Here is a 23,682-nt window from a genome sequence, read left to right on the forward strand (position 1 = left end):
CGCGAGAAGGGTATCATGCAACTGCCGCAAGCTCACAGGAACCCCCCCTCCTTCAGTATGCTCTCGATCTGCTCATCTGCCTGTGTCGTGAGTGCCAATGGGAATTAGTTATTGCGCCAGCTAACGTCCTCTTCTACTGCAGCGTTCAAGTAGCCATCGTCGAGGAGAGTAAAGAGATCGATAAGGGTCCAGCGTCGCTGTTCCGCTACATGATCTTTGTCACTTCGTCCTCGACCTGAGTGGGAAAGAGGGCACGTCAGCGCCACGACCACTAAACGACGGAGAAGAATCGTCTCTGCAAGGAGAAAAAGTGAGCGGCGGGGAAAAGGAGCACCAACCTCCATGTCCTCCAACGCATCCTGTTGGGATATGCACCGCAAAACGTTCTTCTTGCTGCTCTCCTGCAGCTCGCCAGCTAGCAGGAGCTCGTCCAGGATATAATAGGCTTTGGTGAAAGAGAAGATGATGTCGAGCTCGCAGACGTTGCCGTAGTACTTGTCCATCTGTTCAACGTATCGGTGGATGATTTCGAGCGTGATCAGTTCGTTGTCCTCGGAGGAGCACCCGGCGATAAAGAATAGCGATGCATATCGGCGGTATACAATCTTGGTGTCTAGCGACTGAGTTAGCCAGCGGGCAACGATGCGACATCCGACCAAGCACCGACCTTTATACTCGAGGAAGTTGCACATCCGCGTCCGCCTCGCCAGAACGAGCTGTGAGACATCCTTGACAATTTTGGCTTTGTCCTTGGGGGACAACGTGGTAAACCATTTGGCCAAGCGCTGGAGTTGAGTGAGCTTCGTCGCACTTGACCGAAGAACAGGTAGATGAACGAACCACTTTGCCTTGCCGAGAGAGAAGGATCAGGTAGCTGTTACCATCTCAATTAGCTCGAGCAAGGAGGCAGATGCAGGACTGCGAGCCTACTTGATGGCCATGTTGAAGCAAGCCGTCCTTCTCTGACAGTTGGACGTCGGGCGGTGGAAATGGGGAGTGAGCTCAATGACCAGGGCCGTCGGGTCAGGTTGCTGCTCACCCTTTCCAGGGTTGGCCACGACATTTCCTCTTGAGGCCTGAGGAACGAATTCTAGCGCACGGGCCCCTTGTTGGCGGGGTCTGGGGGACAAAGCCGGGGTGGGAGCAAGCTAGAATCATAGGAATTTCGCGACACAACCCAACTCTTTCACCACCAACCCTTCCGTTTCTTCAAAGTTGAATGAAGGCGCAAAGAAAACGGCAAACTTCAGATCTCTCTACCACACTGAGAAATGGAATGGTACCCGCTTTGGTAACGTCCTGAAAAGCCATGCCCGACCGTTCCCAACGACGGCACCTCGCAATGTTACCGACTCCTGTCGATAGCTAGGGTCCGGGCTCAAACTCAAAGTCTCCATCGGGTGTTGGTTGAGCCGCGAAGACGGCCACGGAGTGCCCGAGAAGTGCCCGCTTCGGCTTCCCCACGCTCAGTAAACATCCGATTAGGCGCTGGTTGATATCAAATCATCTCGGTTGGTCATCCCGCGGCTCGCATTTAAAGTATCATAGAGTGAGAGCGACCCCCAAGTGGGAGGACCCTACTGCGTATTTCTACTTGTGCCTCAGTCAACCTGCTTGCTCCAGCCTCGTAGTACTTTAAAGCAGTCTGGAACGCCCGCGATACACGTTCTGCGACCCCTTGTCCCGTCCTCGCTATCGCGCGGCGGCAAGCTGACCTGACCTGTCTGTGTACGGGAGGCGGGGCTTTCATGAATCATTATTAATTGCTGGCAACGCTCTGAACTTCCAACCCCACCAAGGAAGGGCGCTTACCACTCGAAATTTCCTTCCTTTGCGCATCGCCGAGGAATAATTCATATAGAGCAATTGGCCGTCAGTATACTTCCTAGCCGTGGGTATACCAACCATGACGAAGTTAATCCTCTCTACTGGGTAACTCACACCTGACCCCCGCGACCTGCTCTGCTGCGTCTCATGCTGACTGGTTGATTGGCATTGCAGGAACATCGTCTCAGGTGGCCCCTCCATCATTCGCAAGCCGGGCGCATTCCGATCCAATCTCGAACTCACAAATTCTCTGCGGAGCAACTTCCTTGCTGCGCAAGAAGACCATGCAGCCGAACTAGTTCACAGTAACGGCGTTGCGAACGGTAACGGTAATGGCATCGCCAATGGTGTAGACCTACATCTCGAGACCGGCAGGCGCCCGCCGGCGTCGCTCTGGACAGCCCAGAAAGATGGAACCCTGTACGTGCCTGCAATCGACCAGGGAGACCACGGTCTCCAGGAGGAACCTGCGCAATACGACATTACAGCCAAGCTCTTTTTTCTCCCCGGCGCGCCCGTGTCACAGCGGTCGCAAGATGCAAAGGAGGCGTTGGAGCACGTATTGAGGGAATTGCGGGCCCCGGCCGTTGACCTGCTCATCGTCTCTTTCCCAGGCATGTCGTTCGAGGGCGACTGCGAGTGGGAAGCGGACAGGCAAAACGCAAAACAAGGAAACGACATGGATGAGGTCGCAACCTGGCCGGCCGTTGAAGAGCTGCACCGCGCTGGGCTTGCAAAGCGACTTGGTCTGGCCGAATTCGGCAGCGATAAGCTTTCCCACTTCCTGCAGGAGGTCCAAGTTCGGCCCGCCGTCAATCAGATCAACATCAAGAACTGTTGCAATGTCCCGCCGCCGCTGGCTAAGCTGGCGAAGGAAGAGAGCATCGAGCTGCTGGTACACAGCGACTGCACCGATATCCTCCCCAAGGGGACGTTGAGGGAGCTTCTTGGACAGGGTCTAGGCGGGGCCGGGCTGCTCGCCGATCCGGAGACGGGCGCCGGTGGGCTGCAGGGGGATCTCACCCCGCAGTGGGTGATGAAGTACACGGCTGTCGTCCGGGACCGTGGGGTGATCGAGAACAAGGGCTACTTCGCAGGTGCCCAGCTGGTAGACGAATAAGTTGCAGAGGTTGCCCTGTTGGGAGGTACACAGTCCAGGAGTTTGGGATAAAGGCGGGCTTTCAATATATTAGCTTTTGGGATCGATTTTGGGCATGGTATCGAACGCGCAAGCGTTGCATTTGGATTTTACGGACAGCATGCATACTCATGAATCGAGCGAGATATTTCTGCCGTGTTGGGACCTTGAGTATTGGGTATCTTTTCGCTTCTTCCACTACCCTAGCATGCTCCTCTTGCGTCCACGCATCCTAACATCCTCCAGCTTTATCAAGACCGAGGATGCCTTTTTGAACGTGGACTTGTAAGACTCGAGTAACGTGGCAAACAGCCTCTCGGCCCTTGGATGTGTGCTGGCGAACGCTCTCTCGAGTACGTAGAGATCGACGGCCCTGTCCTCGTCAGACATGCTCTGCGTCGCCAGCCCAAAGTCAATGAGGACTACATCTCCTTCCACCGCTCTTGTCTTGCCCTCATTCCCAGCGCCCCCATTAGCCTGACCCCCCTGCACCGGCCTCAGCATCATGTTGCTCGTCGTCAAGTCTCCGTGCACCACCCCAGTCTTGTGCAGAGCTCCAATGGCAGCTCCGATCCTCTTCATCAAGTCGACAAGCGGCGTCTCGTCCGCCCCCTCGGGTATTTCCGCCCCTTCCTCAGGCCTCTCACCAAGCCACTGGTTGATTCCCACCCGCACGGGAATACCCTCGATCCACTCCATCATCATCCACCCCGCCGCGGGGTCCATAGCGTAGACCGCCGGCACGGGCACGCCCTCGCGCCAACATCTCTCAAGAACCTTGGCTTCCGAGGAGAGGCGCGCTTTTGTCAGCCGCGCGTCGAGGATTGGGTGCCGGTATGGCTTCGGCGGGCGGTACTTGAGCGCGCATGGCCGGTCGCGGGTGAGGTGTGTTGTCTTGTAGAGGCGGCCTTCGGCGCCCTGTGTGATCAGGGTTGGCGGGGTTGACGCGGGGTAGGTCAGGACTTTTGGTGGGGGGAATTGCGCGTCGTCGGCGGCGGCCATGGTCAAGGTGGGAGGTCTCAGAAAGATGGAGGAATGGGGCTGGACGTAATCGAGTTATTGGATGGCCTCGTCGGGTTTGATATTTCTACAAGTGATATGGAGCTGATTGGTGCCAAATGGTCGGGCTCATATCTTCTCGAGAGAGCCCCGCAGAAGTGGGATGCCCCTCCACTGTGAGATGCGCTCATTGCGCTGGGCGGCGGCAACCACGGCAATGCTGCAATTCTCCGAATCGCTGCGCATAATGCGGATCCTGCAAAATGAACGCCTCGATAAAAGGCGTTGCCATCCGAAACCAACCTTCTTTCTTTCCCAGCTACTTTTCACAACCTGTCTCAAGTCCATCATCCTCGCGGAATATTCCCAACAACTCAACCGATCCGGTGTTCGTACCCCGCAGGAGTGAGGATGTCTGAATACCCCGCTACACCCAGCCTACTGTTGGGAAAATGAGAATGGCGGGGTTAATTCGAGTCCGAATACTCCGTAGAAAGGCTGTTCTCAAGTCAAGCAGTCGGCGCGGCGAAGTACAGACAAGTGCCGTTTACACCTCCCCGCCCCTTTCATTCGTAACACATATTACTAGGTAGGCTACCAGATGCTGATGCAACAGGAGAAGAAATGGTGGCCGCCCGCTTGCGATGCCACCGTCACCGAGACCCCTGTCCGGCGGATGCTGCGGGGGATCACCTAAGGTACCAAGGACGTCGCAAGTCACAGCGGCTCGCTCGGTGGGGGGTGGGCGCAAACCGTCCCTTCCGGGGGGCTGGTCCCGTCATTAGGTGCTTCTTGCCCTGCATCCTAAAGCAGGGGTGAAGTCGTTCCTGGACACACAAAACCACCAGACATGCGATCAATTCTTATTCAGCAGCAGCAGTGTCGCTCCCTAGGCTGGTATGCCTGAACGAACCTCGCAGGCTCTCTACCATGACCGACTCGTCTTCCTGGCAGTGGATCCTTGTCCTCTCCCTCACCGCTCTTCTGCTCTCCCTCGTCGTCCTCGTCCAGGTCGCCAATCGTTTCGCAAAGGCTTACAGGGACGCGCCGAGCGAAGTTTCCACCTTCCTCGATGTCGTGGACAGTTCAATCGCCGAGAACGAGTCTTACGATCGCGATATTACAAAGCTCCAGCGGCTGGAGGACAAGCTCCGGCTCGGACGGCTGCTGCGGGATATTCAGAGAGGGGGAGATGGCCTGCGAGAGGAATTGAACGCTTTGGTGGTTGGAGAGGGCGACCCCCGTCTGAATATTGGTGCTCGCGTGTGGTGGGCGAGTCATCGGCTGAGGCTGGAGGAAAAAGTGCGGCGGCTCGATTTGCTCAGGATGCGCTTTCTCGTTGTCCATATGGGCATTATCGCCGGCGCGGCGACTGAGACGGCGGCAAAGAAGGACTTTGGGCTACGAGACCCGGAAAAGTCCACGGCCGTTCCACTTACACCACGGCCGGGCGGCCTGCCTAAAGGTCTAGCGGACGGTATCAAGTCGAAGCCCCCGTTGCGGAAATTGACCGTTCAGCCGATCGGACAGCAGGAGAATAGTGAAGGGAGCCATCGCAAGGGCTGGGCCGGAGTGGTGATGGAACTGCAAAAAAGCCCTCTTCTCCGGGAAAGGCATGCGAGCATCGAACTGGCCATGGCACGGTCACCATAAGAACGGCCGATATACTTGCCTTCACTCGGTGCGCTGGACGGCCGAAGATCCGACCTCCTGACGATCTACCCTCCTGAGGAGGCACGACTGTTGACGAGACGACGACACCATGACGCTACGTGTTTATGACCCAAGTGCATTACGCTTGCGTGACGAGAGCTTTCTTGGATTGCAAAAGGAGGATGAGTTGTGCGATTGTTTTTCCGGCGGCCACGAGTTCTGTATCGAGTTTTGTCACTTCACCAGAGATACCCCTATTCCCTTCACAATAACTATGTATTTTAATACTCTACATACCTACCTGCTCCTCCTCCACCTACCTTCTTTACCTACACCCGAATGCATACTTGCTTTGTTTTTCTTTCATCTCCATACAGGTCACCGTGGGTATCATCACTATGCAGTGGCGTTCGTGGCGGGACTCTCCGGGGTCGAACTGGCCACGAGGTCTACTGATATTCTAATGCTGAATTTGGTGATGGGTCATTGATAGCTAGATAGCCTTTACCTAATGCTCCGCATGCGCCGTATCCGGTCCCAGTCCATTCTTCTCGCCAACTGCTCCCATGTTAGTCCACGGTGCCATCAGGAGTCAACCAGACTTGAACGACAAAACTCACCATCCAAAGCCACCAAGAAGCGGCTCACACAGTTGTAACAAGCGACCTAGCCACCACCATCGTCAGCACATGACCACTAGCCGTTAAGAAACCAACGGGTAGAGTATAGGAATTAGAAACACACCGTCGCCGTGATCTCCACAATCCCCGTCTCCCCAAACATCTCCCTCAGCTTCGCAAACGTCTCGTCCCGCACCTGCACATTCCGCGTCATCTCGTCCGCGTAGCACACCACCGCCCACTGCTCGGCCGTCAGGCCGTCCGGCACGGGGTCCGCCAGCCGCAGCTCGCCCTCGCGCCGCACCACCTGCATGCCCTCCTTGCTGACCCCGCCTTCCTCGGCCAGCGGCGCGTGGTGCGCCCACTCGTACCACGCCCGGTTGACCACGGCGACGCGCGAGATGGCGATCTCCCGCAGGTCGGCCGCCAGGCCCGTCCGCGTCCGCACCGCGCCCAGGAACGAGTTCCACCCGTCCGCCACCGCCGGCGCGTGCAGCAGGGCGAGGTCTAGGGCTTGCAGCGGGCGCGGTGCCCTCCGGGCTTGGATCCGCTCCACGATGGCGGCTTCTTCGGCCGAGGCCGGGTTGGGTGGGTTGGCGACGTAGGGGATGCGCATCTTGCGGGTTTGGGGTTGTGGTTCTGAGAGGGGGGAGGGGGGGGTTGGTTAGTGTTTGGGTGAGTGGTATGTGGGTTAGATGGGTGTGGGTCAGGGCTGGGGCGACTTGCTGAGGATGTTCTTGGTTCGGGAAAGGAGTGTTGTAGATGGACGAAGTCTGGGGGTGAGAAACATGGACGGATGTGACTGGATTTCGTGTGGCTTTTCTTCACTGATCGCTGCCCCAGTGTCTCGGTATGACACACACTGGGGAAGCCGTGGCACCTTAACCAATGTCATTCTCCCCACCTCTCGGCCTACCCCGATCGTCGGCCCGGACGAGGTGTGCGGGGACTTCGGGATGTGGATTCGGGATCCAAACTAGAGCCGGGGCCTTGATAATCCCGGATACCTCTGGAAATAATTCAAGTAACAAGAGGAATGAGGCTGGAAAAGGAGAAGCTAAGTTCGTTAGAATATGTCGCAAGGTTGCGACCTTAGACATGACCAACTTTTCTAATGGTTGAAGGCGGGCGGGCTCCTCCGCTAAAGTTAGGCTCGCATCGAGTCATGATATTATTTAACTTAGTTGTGATTATGTTTTAAGATCGATAGTACGCTGCTCCCCCAAGCCACAGATATCCTCTGCCCTTCTATAGTCATCTTCGTCAGGGAGGGTAACAATGATCCGGATACCTACCTCCCAACACCTTCGTTTTGGCCGCTCTGAAATCGAAGAAATTCGCGACATATGTAATGATCGCCAAAAAGGAGTACATGTGCGCCGTCTTGAACTACCGTAACGCCTCGCCAGTTGTTCAACTAATGCAACGGCGTCAAAAAAAGGGGGAAATTAAGAGCATAGAATATACAAAGAATGAAGAAACGAGGAAGGTTGGTTCCGAGGTCACGCCCGGAAGCGGGAGCATGCCGAACGGTCGACGGTCGGGGGAGGGACACATCTCGTGCCACCAGGAGTGTGTAGCACCCCGAAGTGTGCTATTGTGTATCCACCGTAGAAACAACAGGCGGAGGATGGACCCCATTGGCCTTGGGCATAGCAGTGCCGTTAGCGATAGGGTCGTTGGCCTCTTTATCGGGTGTCCCTATCGGGGTCTTGTCTGGCGTCGTTTTCCGCGTCAAGCTTGATGTCTCCGGCTCTTCAGGTATGGTTGCAAACTTGGCTAGGACCTGCTTCAAAGCCGGTCGGCGAATCGGTTTGCTGAGGAACTCATTCATGCCGGATTCCATACATTCCTTGACATTGCTCTCTTCCGAGAAAGCAGTCAATGCGACAATGGGGGCCGAATACCCCATCTTCCTGATCAGGCGTGTCGACTGAAGCCCATCCAAGTTGGGCATTTGGATGTCCATGAAGATGACGTCGAAGTGCTGGTTGTTTTCCATGTTGATTTTGACGAGGTCATATGCCTCCTGCCCATCCTTAGCAATGGTGACATCGTACACGTCCTCCAGCTTCAATAGCCTGCTGACGACCTCGATGTTGGTTGAGTTGTCGTCGGCAACCAAAACTCGCAACTTTCCTTGGCCAGCTTTGCTCGCCATGGCCCGGTCAATTGCGGCCAACTGGTCTTCCTTGCTTAGTCGGCGGTTTGGGTTCGTCGCAAAGAACGGCTGGCTGAGGCCGACAAGTCGCGGCTGCTGGTCGAGGACAGTGGATGGGGCCGGTTGGTGTTGGACTTCCATTGAAACCCGGGGGGCCAGATTTCGCACATCGCCCTCGGTGGAGCCTACACTGGGCGGCCGAGATTTCATGCTGCTAGACGCTGTACTTGAGGTGCGATCCTTGACATATTTGAGAGGAATCTGCATCGTGAAGGTCGTCCCCACGCCAAGCGTGCTCTTGAGCGAGATATGGCCTCCCATCAGCGTAGCCAGTTGAGAGCAAATGCTAAGACCAAGGCCGGTACCGCCATACTTCTTGCTCAACCCTAGGTCGCCCTGGACAAACGGCTCAAAGATCTTTTGCTGCATGTGACCAGGAATGCCGGGCCCTGTGTCCTCCACTTCAAACTCAAAGAGGTATGTCTTCGCGTTCGGCGGCGGGGGCGTCGGTGAGCGTTCCCTGATGTGTATGTGTGGACCAGCTTTCAGTTCCATGGGATTGATGGCGAGGGCGGTCCCTCCGTTGGCCGGTAAGATGGGCAGAGGGCCACCCTTGGAGCTTGCCGAGGCCGTCGATACGGATCCCATCCGGTGCCGGGGACGACCTGCGCGGCCAGAGCCCGTCTTGGAAAGCGACGACGTCCTACTGTCATCACTCGGCTGCTCAACCTCTCCGACGCAGCGTATCCTGAGATTGACCGTGCCCCCGGCTGGCGTGAACTTCAGGCTGTTGCTGACGAGGTTGATGATGACCTGCAGAATCCGGTGGTGGTCACCCCAGAGACACATATCCTTGAGTCTGCCCACTCCCGGGGGGCCCAAGACCGGGAGTCTCTTGTCCATGCTAGACCGCCTGTCGCGACCAGAGCCGGTGTCGGAGACGAAGGTCACTGTGAAGCCGCTCTTGCTTTCATGGACCTGCTTGTCAAAGATGGCCAAAATGTGGGACCGGATGTCGCCTAGGCGGAACTCGCGCTCTTCAAGGCTGACTTGCTGTCCCATCTGGTTCTTGGAAAAGCTCAGCAGGTCTTCAAGTAGATGAAGCAACAGATCGCCTGATTTGTAGACAGTCTTGAGAGACTGCTTTATTCGCTGTAGGTCGTCCTCCTCCATGCAGACGGCACACATGCCCATGATGCCATTGAGGGGTGTTTTCAGCTCGTGCGAAATGTTGGCGATGAAAAGCGTCTTGCTCTCGTTGGCCGCTTCGGCAGCCTTTTTGCTGATCTCGAGCTCCTTTGTCCGTTCGGCCACCTTTTCGTCGAGGAACGTGTACTGCTTTAGCAGTTCTTCCGTCATCTCGTTGAAGGTTTGGGTGAGCTCCGTCAACTCGTCCGTCACGTAATGCTTTCCATCCTCAACCTTGGCGGGTATTTTGAACTGACGACGCCCTGGCTCGACCGCAACGCCTTGCCGTAGCTTAGCTCTGCGTCGTTTGCGCATCTTCCGGCGGATCTTGGCCAGCATCCCCTTTTCGGACGACCTTCCTGATGTCGTACCACCCGAGCTCGGGTTTTCCTCATCAAAGACATCGTCGTCGTCATCCTCATAACCAGGGGGGTCCACGGAGTTTTTTGTGGCGATTTTCAAACGCCTGATTGGCATGACGCTCCAATGTGCAAACGGGAAGACGACTAAGAGAATCAGGCCGAGAGTCCCAAAAACACATCCCAGAAGGATGCTCCGGAGCGTTTGGATCGGTTGGTAGGCCTCGCCCTGGTCTTTCTCCACCACGATGGCCCAAGACACCAGTGAGCTCTGCGGCCGGGCAACACCCACGGCTACCGAATTACCCTGCTCATTTTTCGCCGAGAGCTTGCTAGTGGCGTTGTTCGGGCTACCCAGCGATGTTAGCTATTTATACTTGACCAGGGACTCGCTGGCGTTACCGGAGCCACCGGGTTGTCATGGAAAGCTGAGAAAAGGGGGGACCGAATCTTGACATACTAGGGATTTTGAGTGCTGAGGACACTGAGCACGGCCGGATATTGGTGTAGCCGGAATGCATCACTGTACTTACCAGACCCAAAGCTTCGTCGATTGCGTTGGTCTCCTTGGCCGGCTGCCGGCTGCGGTGGGAGAAGAACCTGTACTTCCTGTTCCCGGAATTCCTCCATTGGCGGCACCCAAGTCCTGTTGCTTGCAGCCACGGGTGCACTGAAGTGATTCCAAGGGTTGACGGAACCAATGAAGAGCACAATTCCAGTACTGCCTAAGCCTTCGAGGGACGTTTGCACTTCGACTAGTGTCTTCGAGTTCGCCACCAGGGTCATGTAGCCGAGGGTAAAGTTGCTGTTTTTCACGTCGCGGACAGGGATGGTGATGGAGAGGAGGGCAAACGTCGAGTTGATAACCAACGGGCCAAGAAGAACGCCCGCTTTCTCGCTACCGTTTCCCAAAGAAACACCAGGGAATACAGCGGCGGAAAAAGCATTGGTGTCGGGCATGGCCTCACTGGGACGGCCGAGGTCGCGGTAGGTGATGTTGGGATAGAGCGAAGGCGGGAAGCCATGTTCCGGATCCCCGAGGTGCACCTGGGAGCCATTGGGGGCCGTGTATGGCAGCAAGATGTGGCCGGACTCTGTAGCCCCGTTGCCGGTGATGCTGAAGAGGCCCTTTGCGTCGCCGGTTGTGTTTCGCGAGTACAGGCGAGCTTGCAGCAAGCCGGAGAAGCCGGTGCGAGCGAGGGCGCTCGCAATGTCGTCCTGGGCTCCCTCCCAGGGATCGTCATCAGTTCTGTTGTTGATTTGGGAAGCGTAGAACTTGGTGAAGCCATCCTGTAGCAATAAGCGCGTCGAGATGGTTTGGCAGGCCGTTTGAATCAGGTTGATCTCAGAGGCGATCCTAGCGGCCTTGAGAGAAGCAGTCAAGGACAAGCCGTCAGACTCGACGCCGACGACAAAACTGTTCACAAACACCCAAACGGGGATGGAAACGACGGCGAGGGCAGCTCCAACGGCGAGTATCACGACCGCTGCGAGCTGCACCCGGATGGCAATCCTCATCTTTAAGCAGACCGAAAGGCGGAGTCGAAGCGGGACCGCCGCGCCCGAGGCATATTCTTTCTTCCCGCGGCCAAAACAAGTTTTGGCGGCGCTTTCAGGCCGAATCTCAAAACCAATTAACTAGGTAGTTGTTTTGTCAATGGTCGGGTCACCGAGAGTAGATTTGGCTCTATCCAGATCCGAAAAACGAAGGCTCTATCCACCGCATGGGAGTGTGTTGAATCGAGTTTGGTCCCGCCCACTGCTGGGTGCTCATCTGATCCGGTGAGCTCGACGATGGCAGATTTCGTCGGTTCCAGGCCCGGGATTCGCAACCACCGCGGCTGCCGCTGCTGTCTGTCGTGCGAGGCTTGGCGTATGTTCAAAACCAAGCCACGCGAAGAGGGCAGAGGATTTCCACGAGTGGCTTGTTCACAACGACGGGGGAGTTGACGGTCTGGGCGGTGGTGTCGCGAATTGCAAAAGCCTGCTGAGTTGATCGGCAAAAGCCAAAAAGGTTCTGGCCAAGAGAAGATCGGTGGATTCGGAAGAGAAGCGTATCCGGGGAACACGGCGAAACCGAAGAGCACTGAATGGTGCCTTTGCTCCAGCAGGCTGGGGAACCCGGTCCAATTCGTCAGCCCAAAAAGGCCAAGAAAGGTGAGATGGATCTAGAACGCGCCGAGGCAGAGGTTTGATTTCGTGTGAGACCCACCAGATAACTAATCGCGATCGAACAAATCTCGGGTTCCTGATCGATTGGCTCCAGCGAGATACCCGGATTCGTGTCTCTTCCATTCTTCGACGCCAGGTTGAATCGAGAGCTTGAGGGTTCTTTCACTCGGTTGGCAGGCTCGCTATGGGGCCAGATCAATCAAATATGCGTGATTATTTTTCAAGCGTCCATAGGTTGTCAACTTGCATTCTGAATGATGCAAGTGCATGCTGTATGTATGTAACGAAGTCGTGACTGTAAATCTATACAGGTGCTGGTAATTTCCGCAACGGCCCGATGCGTGCGTCGGATCAGAGGTTGGTCAAAGTGTCTCAGCACCCCTGAATCGAATTGAGACTGGTTTCATCCCAACTACACAGGACATATGAGCTAACTACATGATTACCTATTAAAGGAGACAAGGTGTCGGAGACGAGGCCGTCGTGGGATATTTACACCTTCAGTTGTTTTTGTTCATGTTTGGGTACGTTGTGTAATAGGTGTGTGTCATTCATAAATCGTAATTCGAACATAAAAAAAGTCATTACAAGTCGTAGTATAGTTCGGAATCCTCCGTTTCCCATGGTATCATGTTTTCTTCGTTATCCGGGCCAAACCCCCTGGCCGTTTCCTCGTCCAACTCCATGTAATAGACCTGTCGGAACACCGAGACGCCGCACTCCCCCCCAACCACCGACACCCCTCCCTTTGTACCCCCACCCTTAAGACCGACTGAACATCAACGGCACCAGAGCACTCTGGCTCTCCAGGCTTCGGTGATCAGGCGCAATGGCCACGTTGGCCATACTCCGCCCAAAAAGGCCCTCGCGAAGCCGGTGGCCCACGCTTGACGACGACGCGCAGCTCATCCCGCCGTAGTGCTGCGCGGGCAGGTTCATACCGAGATTGAGTGTCGACAAGCCAGCGACGACGGCAGCCGAGCCCTTGTCGCGAGGGTCGCTCCCGTCGACCTTCCGCTTGGAAAACTCGCGTGACAGCTTTGTGATGACGGCTTGCTTGGCTCGCTGGAGCGCCGAAGAGCGTGCTGCTGCCTCCTCGGCCTCGGCAAGCATATCTGCCTCAATGGAGCGTTGCGTGGGGGAGAGACCGTCATCGTACCGGGGAGAGGATTCCGGCGTGCTTAGCAATGGGCCGAATGTGGCCGATGGGTCGTAGATAGTTGGCTGCAACATGACAGGGAGCGGGTCGGGGTTTAGGATGGGCACACTGATGTCCATCTTGGGCCGCGGTGTCTCGGGCGGGCTGTAAGACTCGTCATCCGTGCCAATGACTTCAGGCATGAAGGGGGCCTCGGGCGCTTCTTCCGAGCGGTGCCGGCGATGGCGGCGGTGCCGCCGTGGTGAATCCCGGCTGGAAGAATGCCGATCGCTGGTGTCGTCGCTGCGAGAGTGTTTGTGGTGGCTCCGGCTGCTGTGGTGGCGATGGCCGTCGCTGCGACGCTCACTCCTCCGGTCCTCACTCCTTCGGTCCTCACTCTTCCGGTCCTCAATCTTCCGGTCCTCGCTCCTCCGGTCCTCACTCCTGCGCTCATATTCGTGTTCATGAACTTCGTCTTCCTCGTCATGCTTGCGCGATCTCCTGCGCATGCGACGTTTCTTGAGCTTCGTGGTGAACCCTTGGCTTGCCTCTCTTGCCGCCTCGATATCCGAAGCCAAGCCGCCATCATCTTCTGTCTTCCCGCTAGCGGAGTTGGGCCGTGAGGTTCCCTGTCTCCCTCCGGCCGAATTAGGGCGCGAGGCTCCGTGGGCGGCGGCAGTGACCCCCCGCGCCCACTCCTCAACGCCCACCTCGAAATTGTCGACGTCGTTGGCACCACCGAACACCATGCCTTCCAAATCGACTTCGAATAGCTCCCGGCTGGCCGCCGTCGCAGCTGCCGACGACGCCGGGAGATGCTCGTCTTCCACCGAGCTCGCGACTGCGGATCCGGACGAGTTTGACCTTGACGTCCCCGGTCTGCAGTCACTGGCACCTACCGATCGGCGCGACCACGAATCGCTGGTCTCGCCCTCGGTCAGCGGAGCGAGCGCCTCGTCCCAGCTGCCGCCCTTGATGAGCGCCACGTTCTCGAAATCGAACTCGCGCACCGTGTCCTTGTGGCTTGAGACGAGGCCGCGCAGCTGATCGACGTTCATCGTCGCGTTGCGCACCGACATGGACCGGAGCCGCGGCATGAGGAGCGGCCTGCGGAAGGGCCGCGGCGGCAGCGGAGACATGGGGCTGGTGACCTCGTTGAAGAGCTTCTTCGAGCTGCGTGGCGGGGCGAAAAGAGGGTCCCCAGAAAGGGCAATGGGGCAGGGCCCTCTGCGTCCCAGCCAAGTAAAGGAGAGCTTGTCAAGCCGCGGCGCAAAGGTCCGGATGTAGTCGTCGATGACGTTGAGGTGGTCCAGCCCCGGCGACGGGCCGTAGAAATCCCAGGATTCGACCGAGATATAAAGTTTCCGAATCTGGCGCCATCGCACCGAGGCAGAAGGCAGCGCGCCGAATCCCGGAGCGTGGCGGAGGTAGCTGAAGGCGGATGCGTGCACCCCCGACAGAGTGAGCTTGGAGAGTTTGGTAAGTGGCGCGCGCTCGAGTGCGATGCGCAAGCTCATCAGCGCATAGTCCACAATGTCCCGGCGGTACCGCTCCGCGGGATTCTGCCCAGGTGTCTTGATGGTGAGGTGCCGCATGTTGGTCATGTGCTTCATGGCATTGATGAAGGAGGGCACGTGGGTGGCGGCGTGGAAGAGAGGCGGATATTGCTGCGTCAAGATCTCGCCCAGCTCCGAGTTGCCGTATTTGGGCCTCGTCGCGCCGGACTCGGCGGACGTGTGAGGGTTGTAGAGAAAGCATATCACCTCACCAGTCTGGGGGTGAACCAGGGGAGGCAGGAAGGTGGCGTTGGAATGGGGGAAGGAAAAGGTGAGGTGCTCGATGTGATGCCCGATCCTAGACAGGGCGTCTATCCGGCTGGCCTTGGTCAGGCTGTTTGCCGAAAAGGTTAGGTTGGTTCGTAGAAATAGCCTCTTGGTGACCAGATTGCAACAGGCCGAGTTGGCCAGTCTAACCGCGCAGATGTCCTCCTTCGGCAGGAGCTCGAAGAGTCTCTCGCGGATGCTGTCGTTTTGCCACAGGCAGTAAAATGCTTGTGGGTTGGTCGCCATGATGCTTGCATGTCGTGAAGGCGCCGAATAAATCGAAATGTGTCTTTGTGTGTGTGAAGGGCTGGTGCGCTAGCTTGCGATGACGATTTGTGGGTGGCCTCAGATGTGGGTTTGAACAAGTGTGAATATTGTGGGTTGTGTTTTGAGGATAGGTAGGTTGTCGGCCCGGGAGTAATTCAAGTGGCGGGACACGGACTAAACGCTATTGACAAATTCATGGAAAAGAAACGTGAAGTGAGAGATGACTTTCAATATTGCTGGATGGGAGCACTGAGGGCGCCGCCAGGGAGCCACGGTCTATGAAGAGATGATGCCGGATAAATCAGGAGAGGGGGAGGGGAAAACCTCGATCAGGGCATCGACGTCGACGAATGTGAAGAGGGGACCTGTTATATTGGATCACAGATCAGCCCATGTGTCATGGAAGGCCATGGATAGGACCTCCGTCCTCCTTCCCTCCCTCCCTCCCCCCTTGCTTTCCCTTGCTTTCCCTTGCGCGATTTCGAGATGGGAGTGGTAGTCCCTCCATGGTCGCCCCAGACCGTTGAGGGCCGAAAACGAGTGGTGATGGGTGACTCATTAGCTCCATGCACCTCGCAGCCGTAGCGCAGGAGTGCAGGTTCGGCACGCACGAGCAAGTGCGGGTTCAAGGTAGGGAATGGCCGGTCGCCGCGTCCGCGCCCGACGTGGCGGACCGCGCCGGGCCACTTGAATGGCCGGAGGGCAGACCTCCTGCATGGCACCAATGCGGCCGTCTGCAGCCGTCTCAAGGCCGGCTTTTCCTGTCCAGTGAGAGGGCATGAAACAAGAAACATTCTGCAAGGAGTGCAGGAGAGGGGCTGCGGGGAAGGACAAGGGGAAGCGCTATCGATAAACGGTGCGGCGGGAGAAGCGGACAGAAGCCGCACCTGTTGGATGGCAGACCAATGAGGCGACGTGAAGGTCCCGAGGAAGTCGATGATTGGGTCTTGGCCGCCACGCGGCGCGAGACACGCGCGACTGCCACACGAAACTGGCGCGATGTCGATCCATCGATCCACAGCCGATCACATAAAAGATTAAGCGCCCCCCCGTCTTTGGGGGAGACGACAGGTTGATGTTGGATATGAAGACGCGACCTTCTGATCTCCCTCGACCTCCCGATTCTCGAGTCCCAACTCTTGGCATCCGTGCACCCCCTCGAAGACTTTCCCAAAGGTTTTGGTGGAGGGGGAAGAAGAAGGGGGGGGTGGTTTGTCAATCACGCCAAATGGAGCAAATCGCGGACGCGTCGTCGGTTTGTTCCACTGGCAATCCACCTTCCCATTGCTTTCTTCTCCACTCCCTATCCCCCCGCCCTCACCCTCTCCCTCCCTTGTTTTCCAGACCGCAAAGTCACCACGGTTTTGCTGCGGATAAATCTCTCACCGATCGCTCCTTTCCTCACCGCCATTGACAGGCCCAGAGCACACGCCCGATGAAACATGCCAAAAGCGGAAATGCAAATGGCGCACTCCGACCCTCGAACGGCAATCAATAGTCAATATCGTTTTTTCATTGGACTCGGCAATGCTTTGGCCCAATTCCGCACCCCACGTTGTTCTCGTCCCTGCTCAAAAGAGCAACTCGTACCAGAGCTAACTAATGGATGTCGCGGTTGTCGATATCATGTCCAGGGTCCCTGAAAAGGGGATGCGGGTCCTCCCCCGGAGGGGGGAATGATTCCGCCGTCCCAAGGCCGGAAGGTGAGAGGTGAACCCCTCATCACACCCATGTCTCTACGAGTGTCTCCCTCCTCCCCCTCTTCGTCGACGGCCACCTCTCCGGTTTTGTTGATGAGAGCCCTGTGGCGGTAAGGGGGGAGGGGGTCCAGGAGGAAGTGGCGGTTGTGTAAACCCCGTTCTCCCGTTCCTGTCATTGTATTGCTTGTTGGGTTGTCTCCCGCTGTGATCTCCTCCGTTGCCAGCAAAGCTGATGTGCCCGACCCGCACGCTCTTTTGTACGGGCGGTCGAATAAACTCCTCGGCCTCGTCATCATCGTCGGCCTCCTCGAAAAATATGTGTCTCTTAGGTACCATGCTCTTGCCGAGATCAGGTCGTTCGGACGAGGAGGCCGAGCCGACGGAGGCCTCGAAAACTATTGCCACCTCTGATGAGGTCGGGTCCTGGTACCGATCACAATTCGCTTGACTCCATGTCTCCCAGGCCCCTTCCTTTGTCTTCTGCGGATTCAGTGCGCAGGCGGGACCGTAATGTCCCTGTCGACCGCAGCAGTAGCAGAATGCGGGGAGAGAACGGACTTTGCGGACCGTGCTAGGGTTGAACGAAAAACTCCTCCAAAGCTCGTGGCAGGACGCGTCGACATGGTCGCGCGACTGGCAAAAGGCGCACTCCACGTCCTCCAGCGGTAATGCCAGCTTCTCAGTGCAGTCTTTCTTGGGGTGGCCGAGTTGCCTGCATTTTGTGCAGCGGAAACGCGTCGGGCAGCTGAATGACCGGTGTTCAACAGCGCGGCAGAAGCGGCACGTCGTTTCTGGGCAATCGGACGTGCCGTGGTCGCGGGACGCGCACGCGTGACAGAAAGTCGAGTTGAGGCCGACTCCCGGGAAATACTTCTCGCGGTATTCTGCATCCTCTATGTGCTGTGGGCCACTGCTCTCATCGCAGGGATTTGCGTCAAGCTCATTGGAAATGGCGGCCGCCGGAGAAGGCGCAGATTCCTTCGGTGGCGGTGAAATTGTGTCGGTGGTTTGAAGTTTGCCGCCCGGCGGTATGCTAGCGAAGATAGCCGCGACTAGAGCGCTGTTATCCTGAGCGTAATTGACTGCTGCCCGGCGAGCAGCGGCCGCTTTGGCTTTCGTCAGCCCTTCAATGGTCCCAACCCATTTCCAGTATGATTCCGTCAGCCGCGTTCGTTCTTGGTTTGTATCAACCTTGATTTTGCGCTCGTTCAGCTGAAGAAGTGACTTGCACCATGCCACGAACCTCTCCTCCCAGCCACGTTGGTTTTTTGGTCCGACTTCAAAGTTAGAACACAACGGAGGTGGCGGGATGGCCCAGTCGTTTGCTTCCTGGCTCCCATGGGACGTGGACGCGGTGTCCGTGGGTTGCCCGTTGTTTTGTTGCTCTGGCACAGCGCTCTCAGACTGCCCGAGGTCCGTCAGAGAATCATTCCACGGCCTCTCGATATCGGTTTCCAGAGCCTCCAAAGACATGCCCCGGAGCTTCTCAGCGTCCAGGTCCGCCTCCTTGGCTGCTTGCACAGCAGCAATGCGGGAGGCTTGTGTTAAGGATGTCCGGGTCTCGAGCCATAAACCCCAAGCCTCCCTGAAGTGAGCCGGGTTGTCTCTCAAATCTTCCCGGTCTTTGTTCAATGCCATCAATCGCACGCACCACCTTGCGAATACGGTCTGCCACACACCCCGACCGCTGAGCCTCGAGAGGTTAGCGTCTGCCACGGGCATAGCCAAGCTGTCGACGTCCATCGACTCGGCAGGTGGTTGCGCGGGGGATCGCGAAGTTTCCTGGAATGGCGGCTTGCGAAGGTTGTCTTTGCCGGCAAATGACGTCCGTAAGCCGCTGCTGATAACCCGGTTCCATCCACCATGCGTCGCGGGAGGGGCTTGACCAGTGGCGAGATTGGTTATTGATGGCTCAGGTCCCGACGACGCCGTGGAGTCGGGCATCTCGGCTTCGTTTAAAGATCCGACTGCTTTCAGTCTCTTCGAAGACGGGCGGCCAGCATCCTCAACTCGCTCCTTCCGGTTGCCAACACCGTCCCCACAACCGTCGGTATTAGATTCGAAGGCGGGGCGCTTTTTGCCTGGCATAAGCTGAGGCGAGGGTTCGTCCACCTTCTCGAGCGGCCGAGTGGTGTTGTACATCACTCGACCCCCTTCTCTTCAGCAACTGAAGTCGATGCCTCGTCTAGAACGCTTCAACCGCAGCTTTGGACTTTTGTCCCAGGGCTACAGGTAGTATGTTTTTCGCCCTGTTAACGCCAGGAAATACTGGGGATGAAAGGTTTCGAATCGAGCAAATTTCCCGATGTTGCTTGCTCGCGTCGACACCACCTTGATGAGCCGTTCTCGACTTCCAGGTTTGGTTCTTTGATGCAAAGTTGCGAGCCGCTGCCTTGTAATTTTTGATGTGGAGAACTTGAAAGCCAAGCCACACTTGCCCCCCACTCCACAAGCATTCGAGAAATTACCCCAGCTGAAATACGAAGGCCAATAATACAGTTACATACACAATACATGCATTAACGTTACCAAGCGTAATCTGCGCATGTCAGTATTAGCTGAAATGTTAGTGTCCGATGTTCGAGGGCAGTCTGCTCCTCGTTCAATCTCCGGCGACACGCCAGAGTGGAGGTACCCGGGTTCTCATATTCGTGCACCTTGATTTCTCGGGTTCTGGCCAGATTGCCACCTGCACCCAGCTTCCAAGGTTCCATTAACTAACCTCTTTCTTCACTTCTGCCCTCCGTTTGCGCGTCTCGAATTCGGGTTCTGGAAGCGGGAACCATTACGTTTTGCTGCGAACAGCTTCTCCATCGCCATCTCTCGTTTGGTCCCGACCATCCGGGTCATCTTCCTGGCGCGGCAAGGTAGCGGCACCGCGTGCTGGTTGTCCAATCGGTCACGCACATTCAACCCACCGCCGGCCGTGGCACCGACTCCGACTCCTGTCCATACCCGTCGCTGACGCCGCCATCGTCGCGTACCGTTGGGGACTACCTGCCAGTCACCCCCCAAGGGTTTGCTCCCAAATACGAAAATACTTGGCGTCCCGAATGTTGCAGACATCAAAACAAGTGTGACATCATCTCGTCGCAGCAGGCCCAGTGTCCTCATCAAACCACCGTCGTGTGACCTTGTGCTCGATTCCGACGGAGCGTGCCTGCATCCGCTCCGAACCCCGAACTATCCGTTGCGCCTATCCGCTCGAGCGTCGCACCTCGCGGCGATTCAACACCGTCAAGCTGTCGTCCCCTATACTTCTCTCTCGGACCGTCTCCTACGACGCGAGCACGAATCCTCCGCGCCGTGGGGTCACACACGGCAGGATGGCGGACAAGACCGGTAGGAGGAGGAGATCTAGTAGCATTCTTCAGGTCTACCACGAGCCGCCCGAGCCCATTGAGCAGCTCAGCGACCAGTCTGCGCTACCGAATCTGAACGCGAACTGGGTCAACGCAAAAGGTACGCTACCTATGATCCGAGCTACCGGCAATACGCCTCGCGTGTTGAAGCAAAGGCCCCCCCCTTTTTTTTTTTTTTTTTCTATTTTTCTTTTCTTGCAGCGCAGTCTATAGCAGGGCGAAGAGATCACATCCGGCTAACACTCGTACCTGACAGGTGCTTGGACCATCCATCCGGTTCTGATCACATGCCTCAAGATCTTCTACGACATCATCCCTGGCGTCTCCCAAGAAACATCATGGACGCTGACCAACATCACATACATGTTTGGCTCGTACCTCATGTTCCACTACGTCCGTGGGGTACCGTTCGAGTTTAACGGCGGGGCTTACGACAACCTCAACATGTGGGAGCAAATCGATGACGGAGCCCAGTACACGCCCGCCAAGAAGTTTCTACTGAGTGTGCCCATCGTGCTCTTCCTCCTGAGCACGCATTATACCCACTACGACCTGACGTACTTTACCATCAACTTCCTTGCTGTTCTGGCAGTCATCATACCGAAACTGCCATTTGTGAGTTTATCCCCATCCATCCACGTTTACCCGTGAATAACGTCTAATGCCTACCGATAGAGCCATCGCATGCGTGTAGGGCTGTTCTCGGGTGTTCCTGAAGACTAAGGGAAGGGATTTTTCGTCGGAGCCTGTGGTTCAAACAGACATTAGTTTGTCATCATCAAGGTACAACAGCGAGCATCTTACGGGGAATGGCGGTCTGGGTATACGGGGTTGGAGAAGCTATTGTCATTTTTCTTCTGCAGGGAACCGCTTGTCCATCGAACAGGAAACAGGATTCAAGTCGTCCAAGCGGTGTGCGGTGGGGTGTTGGCTTCAAAAGAGCACGTCCGGCACCAGCCGACCTGGGGAAAACAGGAGAACAGTCGAGTGCGTACGAGGGCGGAACAATGGTCCGCTCGGTGGAACGGCTGGTTGTCCCGAGGGCAACCCGGAACGGAGTGTTTTCAACAGCACGCTAGCCCGTGTTCGAGCCGGCTGCGGACTGTATATCTACGAACAAGCTAAACATCATATCATACCCATCAAGTCCCAGCTCAGCCATGGTTTCCTGTCCGCTCTCGCTCTTGCATGACAGCCCGGTGGCAACCCGTGCCAACATGAGCTCGTCATTGTGACCAAGATCATGAATCAGATGATGCCCAGAGCGGTTAGGTAGAGGGCTATTGTGCAAATGTGAGCATCATCCATCTGATGTTGACGCGGGGCATCGGCTCTGGAAGAATAAAAGCTCGAATTATATAACGTTGGCCACTTGCGGGAGCTCCTGAGTCTTCTTTCTCTGGCCATTGCTCCTCCTTTATTCTCAAGGCAGCAAACCAGACAATATTTCCTTGACTGTTAATTGTTCCATTGACCATGAAGGCCCCGGTCGTTGTCGTCAGTGCCGCATTGGTATGTCAGATTTGGTATCTTCGGGTTCCTGTTGCCTTTCATATAGCGCTACTGCACCGATCCTACTCTTACGGGATGAACTGTGAACCAAACCGCTGACATCCCCCGTGCAGGTAGCATGTGTCTGGGCTCGGCCCCAGGCAACAACCCGACGTGCGGTTTCCAGCGCCACGCTCTCTGCCACTCGAGCGGCCGATCCAATTCCCCGCTCGACCACCTCCTTGCTCATCACCTTGTCTCGTGATGGTGACTGTGACTTGTCGAACGGACTCTGTGATGCAGTCGTGAGGGCCGCCACAGTTGACAAGCGCACCGGCGGAACGGGGGGGAAAGGAGGCGAGGGCAAGGACGACGAAGACCATGGCAAGAAGAATGGTCACAACGAGAAGGGTCATGACGGGAAGGGCCATGACGAGAAAGGCCATGGCGGGAAAGGCCATGATGAAAAGGATCATGGCGGGAAAGGCCATGACGAGAAGAAGGGTCACGACGAGAAGGGTCATGACGAAAAGGATCATGGCGGGAAAAGGAGCGAGCATGGTGACAAGAAGGGCGAAGACAAGTCCAAGAACGACAAGGGAAAAGGCCAGGGTAAACCTGAAGGCACGGCCAAGGAGGATAAACGCTCCAGAGTGATCCGAAAGGCCACGGCTATCAACCAGGAGGAGGCGGCCGCTGAACCGACGGCCCAGGAGGATCGGGAACACGTGTCTCCTAGCGAGACATCTGGGGAGGAGTTCGATGGTGAAGGCGAAGGAGAGGGAGAGGGAGAGGAAGAAGGTGAAGGTGAAGGAGAGAGTGAGGATGAAGGTGGGGATGAGGGTGAAGGTGAAGGTGAAGGTGAAGGTGAAGAAGAGGGTGAAGGTGAAGAAGAGGATGAAGGTGAAGAAGAGGATGAAGGTGAAGAGGAGGGAGAAGGGGAGGGTGAAGGTGAAGGCGAAGAGGAGGGAGAAGGGGAGGGTGAAGGTGAAGGCGAAGAGGAGGGAGAAGGGGAGGGTGAAGGTGAAGGCGAAGAAGAGGGAAGTTGGAAGGGTCAAAAGGGCTGGCACGAACATGGCCATCAGGGCTATCAGGGACATCAGGGGCAACAGGGCTCACACTCCCACCCATCTTCCTTCAAAAGAGAAGAGGCAAAGCACCGGCAAACGAGGCACCGAACCGCCAGACGTGTTGTTACCAACTCGGGGGCCAACGTGCGCGGTAGCATGGGCCTGTACGCGGCCATTATTGTGGTTGCTGTGCTTTGGGCACTCTAGTGGGGGGGCTATGAGCAGAAACACCAACAAGAAGCATGGGATAGAGAGGTCGAAGAGCCACCCTAGTAAAGTAGACGAACAACGAGAAGCATACTGGTTGTGTACTTGTTTGTACTGCTCCAGCCGCTCACTTCGATTTGACCTCAAACGTGCCAGTTGCCGCCGGGGCCCTTTCCGGAAATTAGAGTTGCTTGAGTATAAATACCTTGACTGTCTGGAGAGCTTCTGCGTGTCTGATCTGCCGTGCTAACTGTGACCCTTTATGAACATGAAGACCCGGGGGATGATCTCTGGGACAAACCGTTGTCGATCACATCGTGGAATGTTTCCGGATAAAAGCAAAGAGTCGAATCGAACCATCACACACGTCTCAAACCATGCCGGAAAGTGCCGATCGAAGTACTCCTTCGACACAAAGCCGACCGCCATGGTGTTGTTACAACTGGAACCTCCGCCAAGCGTCGAGACAGTGAGTGGCTCAAGTGAAGCCGCCTTCTCGCCGCCGAT

General features: G+C 56.5%; 11 protein-coding genes across 11 annotated transcripts; 4 read left to right on the top strand and 7 right to left on the bottom strand.

Annotated features, from left to right (window-relative positions):
* Window positions 1-338: 338 nt before the first annotated feature.
* B0H64DRAFT_311725 (AP complex, mu/sigma subunit) lies at window positions 339-876 on the bottom strand (the record flags this gene model as incomplete). Its single annotated transcript, XM_062800154.1, has 3 exons — window positions 339-613; window positions 668-785; window positions 841-876. Coding segments are annotated over 3 exons (429 nt in total), but the record flags the coding sequence as incomplete, so codon positions are not given.
* Window positions 877-1,606: 730 nt separating this feature from the next.
* Window positions 1,607-3,122, top strand: B0H64DRAFT_383492 (uncharacterized protein). Its single transcript, XM_062802956.1, has 2 exons — window positions 1,607-1,932; window positions 2,002-3,122. The coding sequence occupies exons 1-2, from the start codon at window positions 1,907-1,909 to the stop codon at window positions 2,945-2,947; spliced, it is 972 nt and encodes a 323-aa protein (XP_062664940.1). The 5' UTR covers window positions 1,607-1,906; the 3' UTR covers window positions 2,948-3,122.
* Window positions 3,056-4,112, bottom strand: B0H64DRAFT_37801 (Serine/threonine-protein kinase BUD32). Its single transcript, XM_062802559.1, has one exon. The coding sequence runs from the start codon at window positions 3,965-3,967 to the stop codon at window positions 3,164-3,166; it is 804 nt and encodes a 267-aa protein (XP_062664941.1). The 5' UTR covers window positions 3,968-4,112; the 3' UTR covers window positions 3,056-3,163.
* Window positions 4,113-4,894: 782 nt separating this feature from the next.
* On the top strand, window positions 4,895-5,617 carry B0H64DRAFT_438498 (uncharacterized protein; the record flags this gene model as incomplete). The annotated part of the gene is made up of 1 exon (XM_062806356.1): window positions 4,895-5,617. The coding sequence occupies one exon, from the start codon at window positions 4,895-4,897 to the stop codon at window positions 5,615-5,617; it is 723 nt and encodes a 240-aa protein (XP_062664942.1).
* A 541-nt stretch (window positions 5,618-6,158) lies between these two features.
* Window positions 6,159-7,327, bottom strand: B0H64DRAFT_383499 (AhpD-like protein). The gene is made up of 2 exons (XM_062802957.1): window positions 6,238-7,327; window positions 6,159-6,175 (listed from the first exon to the last, which is right to left on the bottom strand). The coding sequence occupies exon 1, from the start codon at window positions 6,851-6,853 to the stop codon at window positions 6,350-6,352; it is 504 nt and encodes a 167-aa protein (XP_062664943.1). The 5' UTR covers window positions 6,854-7,327; the 3' UTR covers window positions 6,159-6,175; window positions 6,238-6,349.
* Window positions 7,328-7,356: 29 nt separating this feature from the next.
* B0H64DRAFT_37798 (uncharacterized protein) lies at window positions 7,357-11,611 on the bottom strand. The gene is made up of 2 exons (XM_062802556.1): window positions 10,406-11,611; window positions 7,357-10,295 (listed from the first exon to the last, which is right to left on the bottom strand). Exons 1-2 carry the CDS (start codon window positions 11,461-11,463, stop codon window positions 7,832-7,834), a joined length of 3,522 nt encoding a protein of 1,173 aa, XP_062664944.1. The 5' UTR covers window positions 11,464-11,611; the 3' UTR covers window positions 7,357-7,831.
* A 1,237-nt stretch (window positions 11,612-12,848) lies between these two features.
* On the bottom strand, window positions 12,849-15,790 carry B0H64DRAFT_429296 (uncharacterized protein). Its single transcript, XM_062805894.1, has one exon. The coding sequence runs from the start codon at window positions 15,322-15,324 to the stop codon at window positions 12,880-12,882; it is 2,445 nt and encodes an 814-aa protein (XP_062664945.1). The 5' UTR covers window positions 15,325-15,790; the 3' UTR covers window positions 12,849-12,879.
* Window positions 15,791-16,661: 871 nt separating this feature from the next.
* Window positions 16,662-19,438, bottom strand: B0H64DRAFT_383506 (uncharacterized protein). The gene has a single exon (XM_062802958.1). It carries the CDS (start codon window positions 19,185-19,187, stop codon window positions 17,082-17,084), a length of 2,106 nt encoding a protein of 701 aa, XP_062664946.1. The 5' UTR covers window positions 19,188-19,438; the 3' UTR covers window positions 16,662-17,081.
* An 827-nt stretch (window positions 19,439-20,265) lies between these two features.
* Window positions 20,266-21,393, top strand: B0H64DRAFT_38270 (ORMDL family-domain-containing protein). Its single transcript, XM_062802893.1, has 3 exons — window positions 20,266-20,507; window positions 20,664-21,022; window positions 21,083-21,393. The coding sequence occupies exons 1-3, from the start codon at window positions 20,372-20,374 to the stop codon at window positions 21,128-21,130; spliced, it is 543 nt and encodes a 180-aa protein (XP_062664947.1). The 5' UTR covers window positions 20,266-20,371; the 3' UTR covers window positions 21,131-21,393.
* Window positions 20,992-21,571, top strand: B0H64DRAFT_38289 (uncharacterized protein). The gene is made up of 2 exons (XM_062802905.1): window positions 20,992-21,022; window positions 21,083-21,571. Exon 2 carries the CDS (start codon window positions 21,217-21,219, stop codon window positions 21,484-21,486), a length of 270 nt encoding a protein of 89 aa, XP_062664948.1. The 5' UTR covers window positions 20,992-21,022; window positions 21,083-21,216; the 3' UTR covers window positions 21,487-21,571.
* Window positions 21,572-21,987: 416 nt separating this feature from the next.
* B0H64DRAFT_429299 (uncharacterized protein) lies at window positions 21,988-22,998 on the bottom strand (the record flags this gene model as incomplete). Its single annotated transcript, XM_062805895.1, has 1 exon — window positions 21,988-22,998. One exon carries the CDS (start codon window positions 22,996-22,998, stop codon window positions 21,988-21,990), a length of 1,011 nt encoding a protein of 336 aa, XP_062664949.1.
* Window positions 22,999-23,682: the final 684 nt, after the last annotated feature.

This window comes from Chaetomium fimeti (genome assembly GCF_033439085.1).
Source record: "Chaetomium fimeti strain CBS 168.71 chromosome Unknown B0H64scaffold_1, whole genome shotgun sequence".
Classification (NCBI taxonomy): domain Eukaryota; kingdom Fungi; phylum Ascomycota; class Sordariomycetes; order Sordariales; family Chaetomiaceae; genus Chaetomium; species Chaetomium fimeti.